We start from the raw sequence: 19,831 nt of genomic DNA on the forward strand, positions 1-19,831 counted from the left end.
AGAAGACATTTGTTCGTCTGTGGTGATTTTAGGGCCGGTCATCTACTGCCGACGTGCCTGCTCTTATACTAGGGCATAGTATCCCTTCCTCTACCATATGGCCTAGTCGTTTCACCTGGATGTTTATATCAATTTGACGATTGCAGCCTTTCATCATGAAACATTGCGTCGGCCGCTTAACCGTCATGTTCTAATACCTACTTCCCTTACCTTTTTGTGTTCTGCTGTACGACTAGTACCGAGCTTACGGATCTCTTCAATTGAATTATCTTCGGCGAGCGCCGTTGAGGGCTCGGGGTTGCCGTCTGATTCCTCTTGAACCGGCAACGCACAATGCTGAAGCCTGATATCCTGGGAATTCAGGCTTTTCGCACTGATTCCTTGCTTCGGGAGTGGTGGGAATGGACTCTCGTGGCGATTATTAGTGCCAGCAGCCTGGCTGGCCTTGTGGCATTCGTCTGGTTCTCGTACCGGTCTATTCGAAGCTCTTTTAGGGTAATAAAATACTCCTTCGAAGAATTCGCCTCTCACAATGCTCGTAGGCCAATAAAGACGAGCGTACGCTGCCGCGGTCGGTACAAGAACGCATCCATCTCCTCTCGAATAGCTCAAACGTCGTCCGCAAACGCCATAATCTTGCTACGAAGCCTTCATCGTTTGGTGTATATCTAGGTCTACTTAGCGATCCAATCACAGAAGAGGAGGGGCAGATACTTTCACGATGGGAAGCTGTAGTACTAGACTATTGCGAGCCCGGGGTCCTAGCAGCCGTTAGCGATGGCAGTGTTCCAATGGGCCCTCACATAATCGCTAGGCTGGATCTGCTCCAGATCATCAAGTTTGCGGCCATGGACAACGAGCTTGATATGGCGCGCACGGTATACATAATCTCGTGGATCATTCAGCAAACTTTGCGACAACCAGACCAACGAAGATACTTCACGGGCGTCCTCGTTGCTGGATGGCGTGAGCGCATCTCCACTCCTCTCCTCAACGGACTAGCGAAACTTCTGTCTGCATACGGTTTGGAAGTCTACCTGGAGGTAGGCCCTCCAAATTTCTTGGATGGCATTGAGAAGCTCGATATCAAGTTCTTTGCTGGAATGGTTGTTCGGAATGGCACAATTATGTCCAACGGAGACCGTCGAGACTTCTTTGATATGGACAAGATGAAGACTACAACAAAAGCCTTCGTCTCACAAGCTTGTCAACGGCCGTTCATCACCATGATGTGGGATACCATTGAAGATGACGCCCCCCTTTCCCATGCTGTAGTGAGAAGAGCGCATATGTGGTGTAATTACCACGGCGCTGTCCCATACTTTACACGTCAACGAGCTCTAACTAGCATTCATGATGTTCGGTCCTGCGAAGAACCGTTGGCAGCATTCCAATGGCTGAAGAACAAAAGGGTCATGAACGTACACGAAACATATCGTACAACGCGCACAGTAAGCAGTCTCCGTTTTGAGAGGTTCGTGTGCTTGCGCTGAAACTTGAACAGCTTTCTGCAGGTTTTTCGAGTATCATCGACGACTATCTTCCGTTGCAAGAGATTTTTCCACTTCTCTCTGATACCCTTGCTGGCTTAGATGGCTCGGCATCTGACGACGACGATGCTTCGAGTACGTCTACGCTCATCGTACAATACCCGGAAATTGATGAGAATGGGGTCCTGCTCCCCTCAGCACCGTTATCGCCTGTTTCCCCGGGCCTGGACTGGCAATTGGCCCTGGAGAAGCGCACATGCAATCCTCTATCATGCTCGTATGATGGAGCATTGTATGGGTCTTTAGGTTGCTTCCCAATCGGATTCAACGCCTCCAAGGCGGATTTCGATCATATTCTAAAATCACAACGACGACTACGGGAGCTGAAGTTGCTCAGTAAACCCGCCACAAAGCAACTACATGCAGCCGCCAAGATTCTCGGCGGCTACAGCCTAGACAGAAGCCGCTTCTTGGACGATGTACCTACATCACGGGAAGCCATTTCAGTCCTCGCAGAAGCATTGGCTAAGATCACTGATGAGGCCGATGACCTCTATGAGCTACAAGTTTATTCTGGGCTGGACTCCGGATTCCACACGCCAAGCGGCAGCCAATTTTGGGCAGTTTGGGAAGTCGAGCCAAGGACAAGATCTACAATAATATACATCTCAAAATCGGTCCAGGATCTCACTGGGGTTTTGATTCATACACATTTGAGCCGATTAGGGTTTTCGAGGTATCAAAGCTTCCTAGTCGAGTATGGCTTAAGCTCCTCTCAGGCTGAACCACGCCTCTCGAAATGGATCCCAGAAAGACTCGAACAGGACCTGAGTTTGCTTTCATCTTCGGACCTCCTCCTCTATCTCCAACATCTTCAATACTCAGCTTGGAACGACGAATGTCCACTACTCTCAGCTCTCCGCGAACAATGCGAGGAGTTGCTCCTTGACGTGCCCACCTACCAGCAATTCAAGAAGCTCAGCAACATGGATTACATTAGTGGTACGATTACGGACGAACAGCTTGTCAATGCCAAACTTAAATGGTACCGTCTCTGTCACCTTCCAACACTCGACCGAAATGATGCCCTCGAGCTATTTAGACATGTCTCGGAAACCTTTTCCGATATATTATGGTGGCGAGACCACGAAAAGCTGGATGCAATCACTTCCTCCATTGAGAGTATTACCAACAGAGGAAACCTTGACTCCGCCGCAGATTTCGTGCTCTTTTGCATATTCTGCTCGGCAAGAAAAGCAGGGTTCGACGAGGTGTACATCGAAGTGTCGGACCGAAACCCTTTGTTCAACCAGTACTCAGACCAGAGCGCTGCCTTTGCAGAGCTCTTTGCTCTTGGTTCCCGTTGTGAAGCATACTTTGATATCAAGCCAAGCGACATCGGCATGTTGCTATCCAAAAAGCATCGAGACTACTACAATGAAGCAGAACATCAACCTCCAATGTGGATCTTTAACGCCCCGTCGTTTGCTTCTGCCTACGCCGCTGCTCAGACTGATATCGACCCTAACCAAAAATCTTCCGTAATGCCCGCATATCGTCGATTTACCTTTCTCAGTGTCTTTGCGATACCGGCTCTCGTTGGTAGGTTGGCACGTTAGTAGAGATATACAACACCGGCTAATGATTTTAGACATTGTTCTCCTGTCAACGACCGGGCGTGGACTTTACCTGAGTATACGTATGAGCGAAGCAGAGAAGTACTATGCTACCCTTGCTCTGATGTGCTCTCTGCTCCTTTCTGGGGCCATCGGAACCTGGATCTCCATCGGAGGCACCTACTATCTTATCTCCATGGCATTCTCCGCGGCCAATATGTTCGTTCTCACACGCTTGATCGGTGGTCTCGCTTTTACACTTGCCGGATGTCTTTTAGGATTCATTATTATTTCCGCTGTTGTAGGGCCGGAGCTCGGAGCCGTATTTTTCTTCTACCTCTTTGGATTAACAGCATATCTATCCGTCCTGGCTGTCCTCTCTACCTATCAAGTCCCCGGGTCGAGCTTCTTGAACGGGCGTAGAGTGATTATTATGGTCGTCCCAACTTTGATCATCTCACCTATCATAACTATGTTCATTCCAGGACAGGACATCATCATTTACCCTAGTATACTCTACATCTTTGTTATTCTTCTCTTCCTTGGCACTCGGCATGTAGCTACTCAGTGGGTCACCTGGTATCACGACATCAAAACGCTGAACGATGCCGATGTAAAGGACTGGTACATACAGAGATACAAAAACCGTGAACGCCTTGCAAACACAGCTCCGAGTAAAGGTACGTTCGTGAGTGAAGCTTTGTTTAATTCCACAGACTAAGCATATGACAGCGAAGAGACTGAGCAAAATACCAAGGCTATCCCTCGCCGCAAGCGTCTCTGTCGCTCCTTCTTCCGAGATGTCTTTCGGCGAACCAGATATCTTTCACGACCTGAGTGAGCCAGCGATCCTTGCCCTATGTCGTAAGGATCTGTACGACGCGGTGATGAAGGAGAAAGAGCGTCCCTTCTGGCGAAAACCTACGGAAGATCTATTCGTCAAACGCCTTGCAAATTGCTGGGAGTCGACGGTTTTTCTCCTCGATTGGTATTGTCGCATTACGGACACTAAGCGACCGATTCCTTATAGCTCAACCTGGAACCTCGAAACGCAGGTTGCACTAGAAAGTATGCAGCAGTCGCAAAAGGGCATAAAGCTTCACAACTCATTCATCCATTGGCGCACGGCCGGCGACGAAATCTATTGCGGCATTCTTTATTTCCTCGTTGCCCTCATGGACCGATGGCTTGACCTATTGCGTGGCGGTCAACTAGTTGGTCTGGGAAGCGAAATGAACACGACCCTCCGTTTGTCCGTTGGCTTTGGTCTTGCTTACTATCTTATCGGCGCTGTACTACTCGACTACAAGGCACAACATCTCCACACGCTGTCTGAACAAATGTCACCAATCTCAATCGAAGATTTAGCTCAGATCAGAAAGGCTAAAGCCAACGATCAAAAGTTCAGACGACACCTCTATTTTAACACCTTGTGTCGTTTCCTTGGCATCCATGTGTGGGCACTAGCACTTTGTGCCGCCCTCATCTGGATCTTCAATGGCTCACCAACTGGTTTGGTCATGTTTTTGGCATATGTGGGTTCCTATAGCGGGCTGCTGCTTTACCAGTATAACAAGATTTTTTCCGGTCCTCATGCACTCATGCCACTCTTGGCTGCCGTAGTCCTCGGACTCGTAGTAGGAAACATACTGATGGAAGTGTTTCCGAACTTCTTATACCACAAGGTCATCGCTCTTGCAGTATCGACTTGGACAGCAGCGTTGCTCTCTTTCCGGACGGCCAAACTAGGCTTGCCTGAGGTATTCGATATTCGCATCTGGATCTCAGAATCTTTGCCAAGATTCAAACGGAGCAAGAGGCCGTCCGATTCGACCGAATCAGTGAATATCAAAGGCGTACCGTCTGAGCTTAGGATTCACTTGTCCGTCGACGAGATTTACCACGCCTACAATGGCGCAAGTGCCGACGAAGAGTTCAGCCAAAGTGAACTTCAGGCGTTCTGCAACAAGCTACGAGCTGCCCCTAGGGAGGATCGGTATCGGATTTTGCCTACCGGCCAGCCCGGTGACCAGATCACAGCCATACTACTATCATGCACTCACGACAACCTCTCCAGATTAGCTATGCATGCGTTTCCGACGATGCCGTTCCTGGTACAAAGGATTGTCTTGGCGTGGAAGAATGACTTAATTAAGGTCTTCATCGTCCCAATGCAATCGATTGCAGCAGTCGCCACCGACCTTCGGGCAATTTCACAATACGAAAATGGTCGATTGACTCTCTATATTGCTTCGGACGCGAAAGGTTCAACATCTAGGCAAATGAATGTGAGCAGCAACTGCACCACTATTGCCGAAACATTACTGCATTCTTGTTCGGAAATGATGTTTGGTATGCCCCATTCTCAAGCAGAGATGACCGAGTCCATTCTTGCGTGTCGTATTGTCAGCAATGAACGGCATACGGTTTCAGAGTGCAGCAAACGCTCAATGCCAGCCTTGAGCTCAGGACCCGAGGCGCTGGCTTTTGAAACGGCATGCCGCAAAGAATTGTTACGAAATCTTTGCTTGGGATTCGACTGTGAAACGCAATGGGATGTGCTTCCACTAGACATACGTCGCCTCTTTCTCCGAAGATGCCTGGGCGCTCGAGGTCCATACACCAGCACGGAAATCTCATGGATCAATTTGAACGTCCCAGCAGAGGATTCTTGTACGATACTCTCCCGTGTTGCACGATACGATCTTGGTGCATATTTGGCGGTCAATAAACTCAACTTTTTCAGAGACCGTGGAGATCAGGCCCTCGGCGAGAAAGAATATCGACAGATGACCGCCGATATTCAAGAGGCCTACCATCCTGTACTGAATCGCTCCGCAGTGTCTATCATCAGTATATTCACGGAGTATGTCAGAGTTCCGATCACTTATGTCTACCACACAGCTGGTACCTGGGTCAAATTCTTCGTCCTTGCGTGCATGGCTGATCCGGAATATCAACGAGAATTGAATGGTGCTTTGATCCACACGCCACAGTTCCTGGCCAAACCTGCAACTTTCATCCTTACCGGCCTATGGATATACAGTCGCGTTGCCATGTCCGTTGCTCTCCCGTTCTTTCTATACCATCGCCGAAAAGATGTCGCCGGTCTCGCAGGCACTGTGAAAGGCAGCTTGATCATTCAGAAGAAGAATCGTCTGGTCATTCGCAGTTATGGGGAGACAGAAACCGCCTTCATTCGGCCCATTGAGAATAACAGCTTCAAGCTGACCTTCTATCAAGGCACTGCAAAACAGGAGCCAACCTGGGGTCATACCAGGATCACTCATTACGACAGGGAAATGCGGGTCACTCTACGCCAAGAGTTCAGAAACGGGAACGTGGTGAATGAATTTGCCTACGAATATACTTCTAAGCCACCGCAGCGAAAGATCAAAATTCCCAAGATCAAGCATAACAGAATCCCGTTGAGTAGAAGCTGCATTAGTGGCAGCGATGAGGGGGCGAAGGTCTTGTACAACCACAAAGGCCACATCGAATCAGGCAGCTACATCAATCACGGGAATCTAGTCCGCTTCAAGTACCATTATCGAAAGAACGCCAAGTATGATGACGAACTTTTGCGTGCGGAATTTGTACTTCCCCACATGTCAGCGAACGTTAGCTGGTGCGCTCCACCAGTCCGCCATGCTGAGAAGATGGAGCGGTGGATTCCCACCCCCCGCGTACATGAGGCTACTTTTGTCCAAGGTGCTGATGTGTATGAATGTACATGGCTCTATGACCACAAATTTCATCCGACCATTGCCACTAAGCTCAACGGCGAGTCTGTCGAAACCCCAGACATGATTCGTCACGATTGGCTTGGCGTACTCAAAAAGCCTACACGCTGTACTTTCGCTGACGAGAATCCTCTCCTCGAGTTTAAGTCAGCGTCTTCAAGTTTTATGAGCAGAATGTTTCGTAATAACATAAAAAGGCAGGAGATCTCCACTTCAAGAGCTCGCTCGCAGCTTTGGAAAGCCTGGAAGAAACGCAACGATTTAGACGGTGTAGTGATTCGATGGGTCGACGAAGAGCTCATTCGGAAGGAAGCACTACTCAGACCATATTGGAGGCGCCGCGATCGCGGAAGCCTTCTAAAGGCTGAAGATTACCTCGCCCTGCATGCTGATGCCATTATGGCAAGCTCGGATTTGACGAGCGACATCAGTGCTTGGACGCCTCTTGCCATCCGAATGAGTGATCTATTCAGCTTTGGTCAAGGAGGCGATGCTGTGATTTTCACGAGGACAAAGACACTACAGCGCGATACGGACCACAATCTCCACGTCATTGCTGTCGACACTGGAACCTGGCCAAACGAAGGTGGTGGTGTATCAGCATGTCGTCGCGATCTTATTAACAACTTACGCACCATCAGGTGGCACATGGTTGTCGAGTCAGCGAACGACTTTGGTTTACCGAAGCATCAGACCGAAGAAAATGTGGAGTCTCTCAAGGTCATCCCACTGTGGGGTCTTGACTTTATGCACCCGTGTCACGGCATGTTCACCAATAAGCTGGACAGCGAAGTGGATCACCTAGTTAAGGAGGCTACTATTACCGACATCAAGATGAATTTCATTCCCACCTTGACTGCTCTCGTCCGTGGCGCCAGAGCTATCAACATGACATCGGCGGATGTAACGCAAGCCACAAGAGCCTTGGTCAACCTCAACACGTATTTTCAAGATTCCCGTCACTGGAAGGAAGTATGGACTAGTGATATCGTGAAAGATACATGGAGAAAGCTGTGGTTGGCGGACGATATGCCCAATGCGCAGCCGCCGTCGGAATGGTTCCGCACCGAATTGCCTACCCTAGGTCACTTTGATACTGCGTTGGAACTGTGGTTCAGATGTGAGCTTCGCTGAGATGTAGCGGGACGAAACTGACCTTGCTAGATCTGTTCATATTCTCGATTCCGATACCTGAAAAGATACCGAACGTCTTTCAAGCATCCCATCACAGTGTTTCGGCATCATATGGTATTGTGTGTAAGCTAAAGCGAAACTGCACGCTTCAGATCTGGGATCATGCAATCTCGTGGCGAGAGACAAATCTTTACCTTTCGTCTGCCATGTGCACTCTACCACCATTTATCCGAAACTCACTCCTCGGATTGATGAAGCTGACATCCTGTTTGATCCTGCATCACGCCGATCAAATTCTTCCATGTGCAGGTATGTGGACATTTCTCGACTCTGACCGTCTTGAAACTAATAAGATTCCAGATTTCTTCAATCCTGGCTGGGAGGTGGAGATCGGAAGCGCGAAAGGCCAACTCACCCACCGCAATGTCTTCCGCCGAAAGGTCGACCCTATCGTAAACGGCATCACCGACATGCAGAAATTCTCACCAGTCACTGAGATCAAAACAAAGACGCCGACTGTCACTATGCTCTCTCATGTTTGGTTTGCGAAGGACATCAAGACTGCTCTTCTTGCGGCGGACATCATCAGCAATGAGTGGGGCTTTAAGGACTACAAACTTGACATTTACGGCGCGCTCAATAAGTCTCCTGTCTATTCTTCAGAATGTCAAGAGATCCTTGCCTGTAAAGGACTCGGCCAAAGTGTCGCGCTTCGGGGCTCCGCTGACCCTGCTATGGTGCTGGCAGACTCCTGGCTTTTCCTAAACTCATCAGTCTCGGAGGGCCTACCTCTCGCACTCGGCGAAGCTGCCCTTACCGGAGCTCCGGTGGTATGTACCGATGTTGGTGCTTCTCTTCGAGTTCTTACAGATCCCGATGATGGTATGCGGTATAGCGAGGTTGTCGCACCGAACGATGCGTATGGTTTAGCACGCGCACAAATCAATCTTCTCGCCATGCTAGACGAATGGGCAGAATACGCAGAAGACGGCCCGGGGATATCAGCACCTGTGCTCCCACCCAAGCCTACGCTGAAAGATGTAAAAATCATCACTCGCCGTATGTATGAAAAGACCGAGCAGCGGCGAAAACTTGGTATGATGGCACGTAGCATCGTCCAGAAATCTTTCGGAGGCGAACGCTATCTTCGCGAACACGAACAAATGTTATGGATTGGCAAGGCCTGCTATGAGATGCTCGGGCTCGAAAAGCGGACTCCGCCACCTAGAAACCCGGCACGGATGCTTTCACTTCGCCGTCGAATTCCACGAGAGCAACAAACCGATACAGCATCAAGCAATATGCTCGACGCACAGATGGAGAAGATGCTACATCCGCGCCCATATTTACCAAGGCGTACTTCGGCCACCACGTCGTTCTCATCAGTGTACATCGATCAGCCATCCGGCTCTTCAACATATTCAGATCCCATCTGGGAACACGAAGATTGGGACGCCGATCCCCCGGGGTCCCCAAAATCAGAAAAAAGCGAGGATATATGGCCTACTCCAGTCCTAATGCGTCCGCTTAAAAGCTACTCGCGCACTCAAGCTAGATCCAAAGTACCGAAATCGCCCGTAGCAAGGGGTAAGCGACCTATTCAACACGAATACGGTGGATTTGATGGTACATTAGACTTCAGCAACACGCCTTTGAGCCCAAAGATGGATCCTAGGAAGGCTGTGCTAATGAGGCAGAGCATGGCGGGTTCGGATAGTAAGAGGAGTAGTGTCAGGGCGAGGAGTCATTTGAATGAAATGGAAATTGCGGAGTACGGAAACGCAGATGGACGGCTATGAAAAGCAAGAGAGGTTGGTTCAAAAGTACGATTGCATTTATACCCACTTTCGTTCATCGCATTGCATTGCATGGTTCGGTCATGGAAGAAAAATAGGCCTTTTGGGTTACCTTAGTATGCATTTTCTGTCTTGCATTAATACCTTACCTTGTGTTCGTGACCAATACTAACCTTTTACTCAGAAGGAGATAAGTATCATAAAGCTCACTGCCAATTGTAGAAGCGGTTGCTGCCTCAAGTGTACGAAAAAAAAACTAAAACTCTGAATCGAGGGAATTATGATGGCACCCCAAAAAAGGATATTTGCAATGACGTTGAAGAACACATAAAAGAACGATGATGAAACCGAGGAAAGACTTTATGCTAGATTGAACTACTATGACGCTGAGACATATATGCTCGTATGTATACAGGGAATATCTGCACAAGCAAAGGTGCAAAAGTAGGCATATTGCGATATTCGACAACCGCCTGTTGCTAACGATTCGAGCTTTTCTTCACGTCCAGGCTCTTTGGATGTGCTGTCGGCTTGATACTTGATTTGCTTTTTGTCAACATTGTCTTCGGCTTCTGCACGTCCGGTCGTGTAGTCATCGTTGACTTCAGTTTGGTTTGCGATGCCGTTGTTGACTTAGACTTGGGTTTAGGTTTCGCCACACTCGAAGGTCGTTCGGCAAACACTGCAGCAGGCTTCGGCTCAAGATATGAGACGAAGCTCTTCAACTTGTCCACCTTCGGGTAGTGATCAACACCGTAAGTAGCGTTCAGCATTACATGCCCAGACACATCTCCATCTTCCAGCCTGATCCAGGTCTCAAGTTCATTCTTGCCTAGTTTATCTTGCTCAATAACGATTTGGCGGGCACCGCGTTTCCAATCGGTATATCCACCGTAGCCTGAATGTCGATTAAAACAGAGGTTGAGTCCATTGCCCTTGGTAGGATCATTGTAGGGAAGGCTCTTGGACCACTTCATGCACCAGCTAGGAGAAAGTCAGTTACGCCGCAAATTAGAAGTGAGAGTATAGAGGACAGACTCGACGCCGTGATCGTGACCGGAGAAGACAGCCATCAGGCCCTCAGTCTCGATAAGCGCTTTCATAAAGGGTGTGTCGGCGCCATTGTAGTTGCAGTTGTCATTATTATCGCACACATCGCCTTGATGCCCAATCAGCTCTTCGTCAAGACCTGGCTCAGTGGCGCCAGTACGACCACCGTCCTTCTGGAAAGCTCGGGCCGCGTGTACTGGGATATGGACGAAGGCCAAGCTAGGGACGACACGGCCATATTGTTGGCGGAATTCGTTGCTGGACTGGCGGAACCATGAGACAACCTTGATAGTTATAATTAGCATCATTATAGTATAAGCGCGCAAACTCGTCGTTCTTCACTACCTTGTCGTCAACCCAATTAGCGACAGTCATGTCACCACCATTAGGCTGATACACACGGCCGCCCTTGCTATCGAAGAACCACAGGAGCATCTCAAGCTTGCTGGCATCCGACGAGCTGTATACAGGGATAAGATAGTTGCTCGTACCGACTTGGCCGTACTCTCCGGGTACAGAAGATGTCGTGAATGAGAGCTTCTTGCCGTTCGTCCCTTTCATGTCCCACATGTGCTCAGACATGAGGCGGGTGCTGCAAGTTTTCGATGCATCATGATTGCCCCAGGTCGTAGCAAAGGGGATATTGCGTTCGACGAGCGGGGCAACGATCTGGTCGACTAGAGAATTGGCGTTCTCTGGAGCCACCCACTCACATGAAGTAAGATCGCCGTTGAGAACGACTAGATTGGGTTGTTCGTTGTTTAGGACAGACTTCATGGTGTTGATAGTCTTGAAGTCTGCGTCGTGACGGCCTCGTGCACTCTCAGCTAAGTATGGTCAATCATCTTTGAGCGTCAATCACAGAGAGATAGCCAACTTACGCTCTCCGAAGTGCAAGTCACTGAAGACTGTGATGGAGAGCTTCCTGTCTCCACCAAACTGAATGCCTGGGTAGTTGGTGGCAGCATTCTTGGCCCGAATCAGAGGGCGAGTCCCTGCCGTCATGGAGGCAAAGAGCCAAAGCAACTGCATGCGCTTCATGCTAACCGTTTGCTGTGGGTGACAATGAAGGAGGCTGCAGTGTAGAGTGGGTGTATAGTAGAGAGGACAGGTTGAAAACAAGACTGTGGGATAGCTGAAGGAGAGTAAGAAAAGTGGGAGCTGCGGCCTGCATGAGATAGAACCCAGGGGACACAGCGACTGCCATTATTGTGGAGTCGAAGGAATGGTGCAGGAACGACGAAGCGGGCTAGGGACCAAAGCCTTTCATAGTGAGTATTACGAGGATGTTTAGACGAATTTGTGACGGTTCGTATATATGATACAGAATATTCAAAGAGCGCATACACTCCAGAACTATTTGTCGAGCTATCGCCAGTCTATAGGCGAAGTTTGTGATTACGTTGAACCTTCCGAATCAACTCGGGAGGACGGCACCAGAGATGATCGAACTAAAAGACCTCATTTAGTCGTCTATATCCATGAATAAAATGACCAATATTAGAGATCTATTATCAGAAGAGTGAACATCAAGCATTCAAGGTGGAGAGGGAGTTTGTCCACGGAGGTCCGCCAACTGGAGCAGCGGGCCCCGCACCGAAGTTTCGCCGATGTCTGGGATCCACAGAATTTTGTTTCCAGCCCTCGAACTTCTCACAACTCACAACCTCAATGAACGCCGACGCATATCTGCGCAAGCAAGGCTGGAAAGGCTCAGGTCACTCCCTTGACTCGACAGGCCGTGGCATCAGGAAGCCGCTACTCATTTCTCATAAGCAGGATCAATTGGGACTCGGCAAAAAGAAGGCAGCGTACACGACAGACGATCAATGGTGGATGCGCGCGTTTGATGAGAGTCTACAGTCTATTGGAACAGGTAAAGAGGTATGAAGGTCATCTCTCAAGATTGGAGCTAGGGCCTAACCGTAGACACAGAGCACACTCGACCAGATCCGCACCAAGGGCATCAACCGCGGCGGTCTATACGGCTTCTTTGTGAAGGGCGAAGCCATCAAGGGCACAATCGAAGACGAGTCAGCGACCACCACGGATACATCGATTCCACCGTCTGGTGCCAGCACGCCCCCAACATCTGTATCCGATACCGAGGCTCCAGCACGCACCAGAAACATGTCCGTCAAGGAAAATAAGCGTAAACGCGCTGGCACGGATGTGTCTGGCAGCAGCAAAAAGACAAAGACCGGCTCCACACAACCAAAACATAAAAAGGAAAAGGAAGCACTAGACAAGAAGGACCAAGCCGCTGTGGCCGCAAAGCTCGCCAAATTGAAACCCTCGGAGAAAGCAGAGTACGAGACTCGCGCAGCCGCAAAGAACCAGACGCTTCAGCAGTACATCCTACGCCGCATCCAAAAGAAAGCCGAAAAGCGCGAAACAAAGTACGTCGAACCAGCCGACCCTGCTCTCTTCTTCACTGACCTCGAAGGTGACGCCAACCTCATCAATCTCGCACAATCCACCACACCCATCACCTACACGCCGCTTCCGAACAGAATAGGATCGCCCGACTCGACGAAAATGCATAGCCAAGACTTCGATAGCTTACCTAAGCCTGTGAGCAAAGCGCAGCGGGGGGAGGCGAGACATGATGTGAAGAGCACGACAGAGGAGAGCAAGATCGAGCAAGGCGATGGGAGTGATGACGAGAATCAGACAGCCAACATAGCCTACACGCCGCTCGCCGACGGCTCCTGTCCACTCGACCCGACGATATGGGAAGGCCACAAAGCAAAGTCCTTGCCAAAACCAGTCAGGAATGCTCGACAGCGTTGGATCGCCCAACAGCGTCTCGTTAAGAAGCTTAAAAGGGTCGAGGGGGGAGAAAGAAAGGAGCTAATTGGCCTGACCAAGGCCGAGAAACAGCTTATAAAGGAGGGGTCGCTAGATAATCAGGGTCTTGATCTGAAGCAGTTTGATCTGGCGCAATGGGGGATAGCAGGGTCGAAGGCAAAACTTACAGTGATGGAGGAGAAAAAGAAGAAGGCGATGAAGAAGGCGATAAAGAGGGAGCTGAAGGAGGGGATGAACAATGGGACGAAGAAGGGCATGCAGAAGGGGACGAAGAATGCGATGAAGAAGGAGTTGAAGGAGGAACTGAAGGAAAGGATGAAGAAGGACAGGGGGCAAAAGGATACAAACTGACTAAGGAGAAGGGGCCGGAGAGTAGTTGAAAGGAAATTGCGCCTTGGGCCGGTTGAGAGCCATTCCTAGTCACAAGGGCACCGGCAACGGAAGCACATCCACCGGCTGTTGTGGACCTTTAAGCATGTCAATCATATAGCGTGTATATCATCTACCACTCGAACCCACCTCGATCAAGCGCAACTTCGTTACCATGACTCCTCCCCTCCCGCTAATTACAACCAACAAATACTTGTAGCACCGTTCAGACCAACTCCTTAACACCCCTAGAAGATATGCACACTCATACTCACCCCGTCTTCCCACTCAATATCCACGGCCTCTTCTCCCAAAACTCATCTCTAATAATATCAATATGCTCCATCAGCACTTTCGCTTTGCTCCTCTTCTTTCTCTCCTTGTCCTTTTGCGTGCGGCTCATGTGCACAGGCCGGCCTTCGTTCGCGTGCTGCGTGCTGGCGTTCCAACCGCCTTGCTCGGACGAGACTGTGCCCTTGTTGCTGCTCTTCAGCGGGGTGGCGATTTGCTCTGTGTCGAGAGGCTTCGACGCGTTGGGTAGGGAGAAGGACTGAGGTTTCGGTTTCGGTTTCGCTGCTTTCAAGCTGGGACTATCGGTCTGGGGAAGGGTCTGTGGGATGTCTGGGTCTTGGTTCGGTGTGGTGGCGCTGGCGCTGGGAATAGGTTGCGGTTTGGGTGTACTGCTCGTAGATGACAAGGCTTGGGTGGCTGGATACGGAGAGTACGATGACGCCGCAGCGGGCGCAGAGTGTAATCTAGAATGGTTCCTTGCCCTTTGCGTTGATGTTGACGCAGTAGGCAACTCTTTTGTACCAGCGTGAGATACGTCTTGATCGACCCAAACATGCCCATCTCGTTTGTCAGAGTCGCTAACTCTTCTTTGTGCCTCTTGGATACTCGCGGTAGTGTAACTCGCCCACTCCTGCTGCGGACTACTCCTCATAACCTTCTCCCGTGTACGCATCTCCTCTTCTGTGTCTATAGGAGGACTGGGCAATTCTTTGTTTGTAAACAGCGGTGGGCTCACTTTTCTGGGCGTCATTGAACCAGTGATTTGAGCGGGGTTAGCAATGTTCTCTTTCCCCTCGGGGCTTTGTCTCGTTGGCTTCAACGTTGATATAGATCGCTGGTTCTGCAAAGCAAGCTTGCGAGGCTTGTTGTTGGTTGGTATACTTGACATGCGCAAAGGTATGGCTGGAGGGCCTCCTGAGGAAGAGTTGCCCGAGGTAAAGTATGTTGGAAGCTGGGGTTGACTGGGTGAGCGATGTTTTAATCTGGGTTTCGATGGGCCTGCGGTGGACATCGAAGCAGATGCTGAGTGAGAAACAGGCTGAGCGATTCTTGATGAGGTGTTGTGGGTATAGCCGGAAATGGGAAAGGCTGTAGGGAAGTCCCGAGGCGAGGAGGTTGGAGAGAAGTTGGTACGTGTTGTAGGGTTTGGCGGATTGAGGGAAAGCGGAGGCTTAGTACTTGGCTTCAAGGTTGGCGGAGATAGTAGAAGGGGCGTTAATAACGGTAGACCCTGCTTTGCGTGCGGCGATATGGAGTTTCCATACGGTGATGTGACTGTTGAAGGTGGCGATAACGGCATCGATGATGTTGGAGGATATGTGCTGGTACGAGGGCTGATGGGATTTGACCGCAGCGGGTTAGGAAACGCTGTCTTCAACATTGTGTGGGATGAAGGTGGTGGTGAGGGTGTTGATGTTGTCGAGAGGAAGGTTGGGCCTGGACCTTCACCTCCCGGGGATACTACCTGGTCTTGCGGATAGGGTATCGTCCGCCCTATTGGCTGTGATACTGGACGGAAATATGGTCGTGTAGGTTGGGGCGACGCTATGGGAGGCGATGGAAATGCTGCTAGAGTTTGTAAAGACGTCCGCTGTGCTGCTGGTGTGGGAAAGAACTGTTGCCGTCAGATATAAAATCCGTGAAGCTATAAGATGTGAATCAAGGGTGAGCTTACATCTCGATACAACACCGTGCCCTTTTTGAAACACTCGGGCTCGTTATTATAGTTGATACCGAAATCTTTAAATAGTATCTCGTTCTTATCTGACGACACAGTGCCTGATAGTCTTTGCTCAGCTTCTTGAGCTCCCATGCCACCTTGTTGGACAAGGGTCCAAAATGTGGTATTATAGAGATTGTTGATGTGGCCTAGATAGAGGTCAGTTGATACTCATACTCTCGATGAGTAGGTTGGACAAGAGCGTTTCATTAGGACGTAAACAAGCATGTAATCTTCAAGGGGAGAAGAACTGGACACGTTGAGGCGCTTACAATCAACTTGTCGCCAACTCATGTAATCCCGGAGATTGATGTCGCTCGGATAGCATACTGCACGTCCATCGAACGAGGGAAGAGGAGGCGTGAGTGGCTTATCAGGAAAATACGTGGACCACAGGAACACATAATAAGAGGTAAACGTAGACACGATCGTCGTAGTCAACTTGCTAAGAATAGGTCAGAAGTGCATCTTCTGCAAATAGGGCAGACTCTATACCTAGCTCGTCGCTCAAATAAGACACAGTCCTTGTGGAAGACGAAACTGCGGCTCACGTCAGCTTAGCTTCCGACTGAAACATGTGCAAACCCATGTCCAAGCTTGCGCCAGCGATGTTGACGACCTTGTAGACAGAGTAATCTGTCACAAACAGCTTGCTATGCAATGGGTGTAGGAAGTAGCATACCTATATTCGTCGCTGTTACCATAGGCGAGTACAAGGTCTGGCAATTCTTTCATGACAGCCTCAGCTGCGGCGTTCATAAGGTCCAACGCATTCCGGTCATTTGGCTTGATAAATTTGTATTTCGCAGTGAGTCTGGTCCCAAGCTGTTAGCGCAGGCTTCTTGGTGGTTGGTGTATATTAGCCGAAAGGCTGGCCTGGGGCAGCGAGCTCGTTGATGCATCGCTTTCACGTAACGGGTACCTGCATATCCAGGAACGAGCAGTTGGCAAAGGGAAGGGTATTGGTGACCTTACTTTGAGAAGCCACGCCCATCGATGCGCACGACGATCCAGGTGTTGGACAGTAGGCTGTCCGGCTGCTCGAATGAGCGCACATATCCATACCTGAAGTCCGTCCGTTAGTCGAGGTCCGTTCTCACCAGGCCGAAGCGACAGTTACTCACTTGGAATTCGCCATGACACCCGTCTTTGCACGACACAGCCTTCGACCGCTGCTCAGGCGCGCATTATAATAACTTGAGCAAAGATATAAGAGTTATGGACGCCAGCGCAAGCCTGTCCGCCGGCCGGGAACGCGCCCGTGTGGTTTTGAGTTCTGAGAGGGCTCCGGGGGCCAAGACCAACTCGCCGTGTAGCAAAAAAAATACTGTTTCAGGTGCACGCATTCATGCAGCTAGCACGGCAGGCCTGGATGGCCGGACGAGGCGCGGCTGGCGACTGTGTTGGTGCAATCCTCCGAATTGGTCTTCGTCCGGTGTGTGGGCTGGGTTATGCCATGCGGAAAGTCTTTCAGCATGAATGACTTCGCATCTTCAACGGGAGATCCACATGCGCTAGCGCTTTGACCAGTTACTGTACCTTTTCTTTGCCGACTCATCTCTCGACACCCGACACCAAGCCTTCGCGTCCCATCTTCCCCATCTCCCCCATCAATGCGCCATGACACATTAGAGGGTAACACGACGTTAGTCCAATCACTGGCGTGGCTAGGTTGCCATGCGACGGCGACACAACCCCCGCAGCGCATCGGAGTACGCGACCAGTTTCCAACCACAACCACTATCTGAGCACCTACCTACTTGCCAATGCGGGACGAAACGATGATGCTTGTGGCGCCGTTGTGGAAATGATATACCAATCGTGCTTGGTATCTGTGACACTTTCGTCCAACTTCATGCCTGCGATCAAGTCACAGCTGAACTGTTCTCCCGGTACTTGGATACCGCGCAGTTTGTCTGGACTTCCGACATTTGGATCGCGAGGCCCACCCGACCAGCTTCAGGCTCCGCCTCCATATCAATCAACCCTAGAATGTGCATGGAAATAGCTCCGGTCCTGCCTAGCCAATGTTATCTCTAGGATGCCTGCGTCCAAAGTGTAGAAGCGTGACATGGCGTAGACTTCCTGTTAGTGTCTCCCAACTGCCCGAAGCATGAAAGAGCTCTCCGTCTGTCAAACTTGTCGGCGAACTTATTGCCTGAGAGCCGATGTGTCACCAAACCACGATTGACGTTGTGAATTGCAAATCAGGAGCTTCGGGCGTCTCGTCCAGGCAATTGCTTGTATGGGCGCCACAAGTAAACGGGCGGTAACATCAGTGCGAACCTTGCAGCGATCTGCCTACTATTCCAGACTTCACTCACCCACGTTTCTGATCCTGGAGTTGCGTCACCTCGCCCATACTCGGATTAGTACCTCCGACGTGCATAGTGGTTTTGAGAGAAAATAGGCCTCGCGAACGGAAACCGCTCGCGAAGCCCAAGGCGTATGATCTTCGTTTTATATGTTTTCCTCGTCCAGTCGAAGCCTTCCCTGACAGCCTGGCACTCAGAAGGGATATATGCCGTTATAAAGCCATTCTCTCCTCCTCGCTCTCGCTTCCCCTAACGGTTATTTAATCACAGGCATTATTATCGTTAAACCTTCCTCTTCTGAAGCCGAAATATGGCTTTTTAAAGTTCAATAATATTCTCCGTCAACGTTTCAAAGCACAGATCACGGGCGTCCTTTTCCAGGAGCATCACTAACTACCAGACTTTCAATTCGCTTACAAACTTCGGCTTGAACCTACCGAAGTAGGAGACTTTTGTCACTTTTCCACGCGTAAGTTCGTCAACCAGCGTGCGACCAGGGAAGCTCAAGCCAGCTGCAAACTCAGTACACCTGCAGCTGCCAAAACAACGGCGAGCGAAGGACTGTCACTTCAATGGCCAGTGCCTTGAGCCGCTCGCTTGGACTATCGAAGACAAACATGTCATGGCCCAGGGCAACTGCCCACTATATACCATCGTTCCTAAAGAAGTGCGCGAACTGATTTGGGAGTTTGCACCCACCGATTGTACCTTCAACCCACCGGACCGAGAGCCAAAACAACCGAGTCGGTGGAAAAGGACGGCCTCTGACCTACGCGTAATTGGCCTCTATCCCTCGGCCATCACGATCAATCGTCTTCAGACATGTACGGTAGTATACCTCGAGACATACACACTCCCACTATCCCTCAACCCCTGCATGAATACAGACTTTTAAGCACTCGTTTCGAGATTGTCGAAGAGACTTTTATCCTGACAGGTTGCTTCCATCCAAGCAACAGATATCACACTCTCACAACACGTCCTAGAAGGTTCTTTTCTTCAAGACCATCTTCTAGTTTCGCCAGACTGGCAGCCAATGAAGCGATACGCGCGCCACGTTCCTCCAAGGCCAACGGAGAGCAGAATGAAGTCATCTCGTTCTTCCTTAACACTTCTTTCTATTTTTCACTTGTGCGCGCAAACGGTGCTCTAGCCAGAAGCGCCTTTCAGGCGCGCTACGAGACAGTGCATCCAGTTGGACCCACAGTCTAGAAGCGAGTATCCCTGGTCAACAGATGGGCGTGTAACTCTAGCTCGGCCACTCGTACACCTGACACCCCGTCCCAGGTATACAGACTGGTCGACGGCGTCCGATGATCCAAAAAGCACCCAAAGTGACCAGCAACTCGACCCTATACCTGGAAACGGGAGTAGGGACACCAACATGCGGCCGACTAGCGACCTCATGCGAAACTTCGCAGATGAGCTTCGTGCCGGGCGCAATCCAGTCACTGTGAATAATATATACAATCGCAAAAGCTAGCGTCGCATGATTG

The 19,831-nt window shown here is 50.2% G+C and overlaps 4 protein-coding genes across 4 annotated transcripts; 2 read left to right on the forward strand and 2 right to left on the reverse strand.

Moving 5' to 3' along the window:
• Positions 1-333: 333 nt before the first annotated feature.
• On the forward strand, positions 334-9,782 carry K460DRAFT_401518 (glycosyltransferase family 4 protein; the record flags this gene model as incomplete). The annotated part of the gene is made up of 7 exons (XM_040936425.1): positions 334-495; positions 543-1,451; positions 1,505-3,092; positions 3,142-3,786; positions 3,839-7,969; positions 8,014-8,292; positions 8,344-9,782. 7 exons carry the CDS (start codon positions 334-336, stop codon positions 9,780-9,782), a joined length of 9,153 nt encoding a protein of 3,050 aa, XP_040794059.1.
• Positions 9,783-10,223: 441 nt separating this feature from the next.
• K460DRAFT_391758 (Metallo-dependent phosphatase) lies at positions 10,224-11,870 on the reverse strand (the record flags this gene model as incomplete). Its single annotated transcript, XM_040935843.1, has 4 exons — positions 10,224-10,763; positions 10,818-11,113; positions 11,175-11,656; positions 11,711-11,870. The coding sequence occupies 4 exons, from the start codon at positions 11,868-11,870 to the stop codon at positions 10,259-10,261; spliced, it is 1,443 nt and encodes a 480-aa protein (XP_040794060.1). The 3' UTR covers positions 10,224-10,258.
• Positions 11,871-12,494: 624 nt separating this feature from the next.
• K460DRAFT_362240 (uncharacterized protein) lies at positions 12,495-14,432 on the forward strand. The gene is made up of 2 exons (XM_040932611.1): positions 12,495-12,713; positions 12,765-14,432. The coding sequence occupies exons 1-2, from the start codon at positions 12,501-12,503 to the stop codon at positions 13,989-13,991; spliced, it is 1,440 nt and encodes a 479-aa protein (XP_040794061.1). The 5' UTR covers positions 12,495-12,500; the 3' UTR covers positions 13,992-14,432.
• K460DRAFT_35918 (Thg1-domain-containing protein) lies at positions 14,162-17,266 on the reverse strand. Its single transcript, XM_040932177.1, has 7 exons — positions 17,145-17,266; positions 16,996-17,085; positions 16,703-16,834; positions 16,516-16,560; positions 16,293-16,465; positions 15,976-16,169; positions 14,162-15,915 (listed from the first exon to the last, which is right to left on the reverse strand). Exons 1-7 carry the CDS (start codon positions 17,156-17,158, stop codon positions 14,281-14,283), a joined length of 2,283 nt encoding a protein of 760 aa, XP_040794062.1. The 5' UTR covers positions 17,159-17,266; the 3' UTR covers positions 14,162-14,280.
• Between the last annotated feature and the right edge of the window lie 2,565 nt (positions 17,267-19,831).

Source organism: Cucurbitaria berberidis (genome assembly GCF_010015615.1).
Source record: "Cucurbitaria berberidis CBS 394.84 unplaced genomic scaffold K460scaffold_1, whole genome shotgun sequence".
Taxonomy (NCBI): Eukaryota; Fungi; Ascomycota; class Dothideomycetes; order Pleosporales; family Cucurbitariaceae; genus Cucurbitaria; species Cucurbitaria berberidis.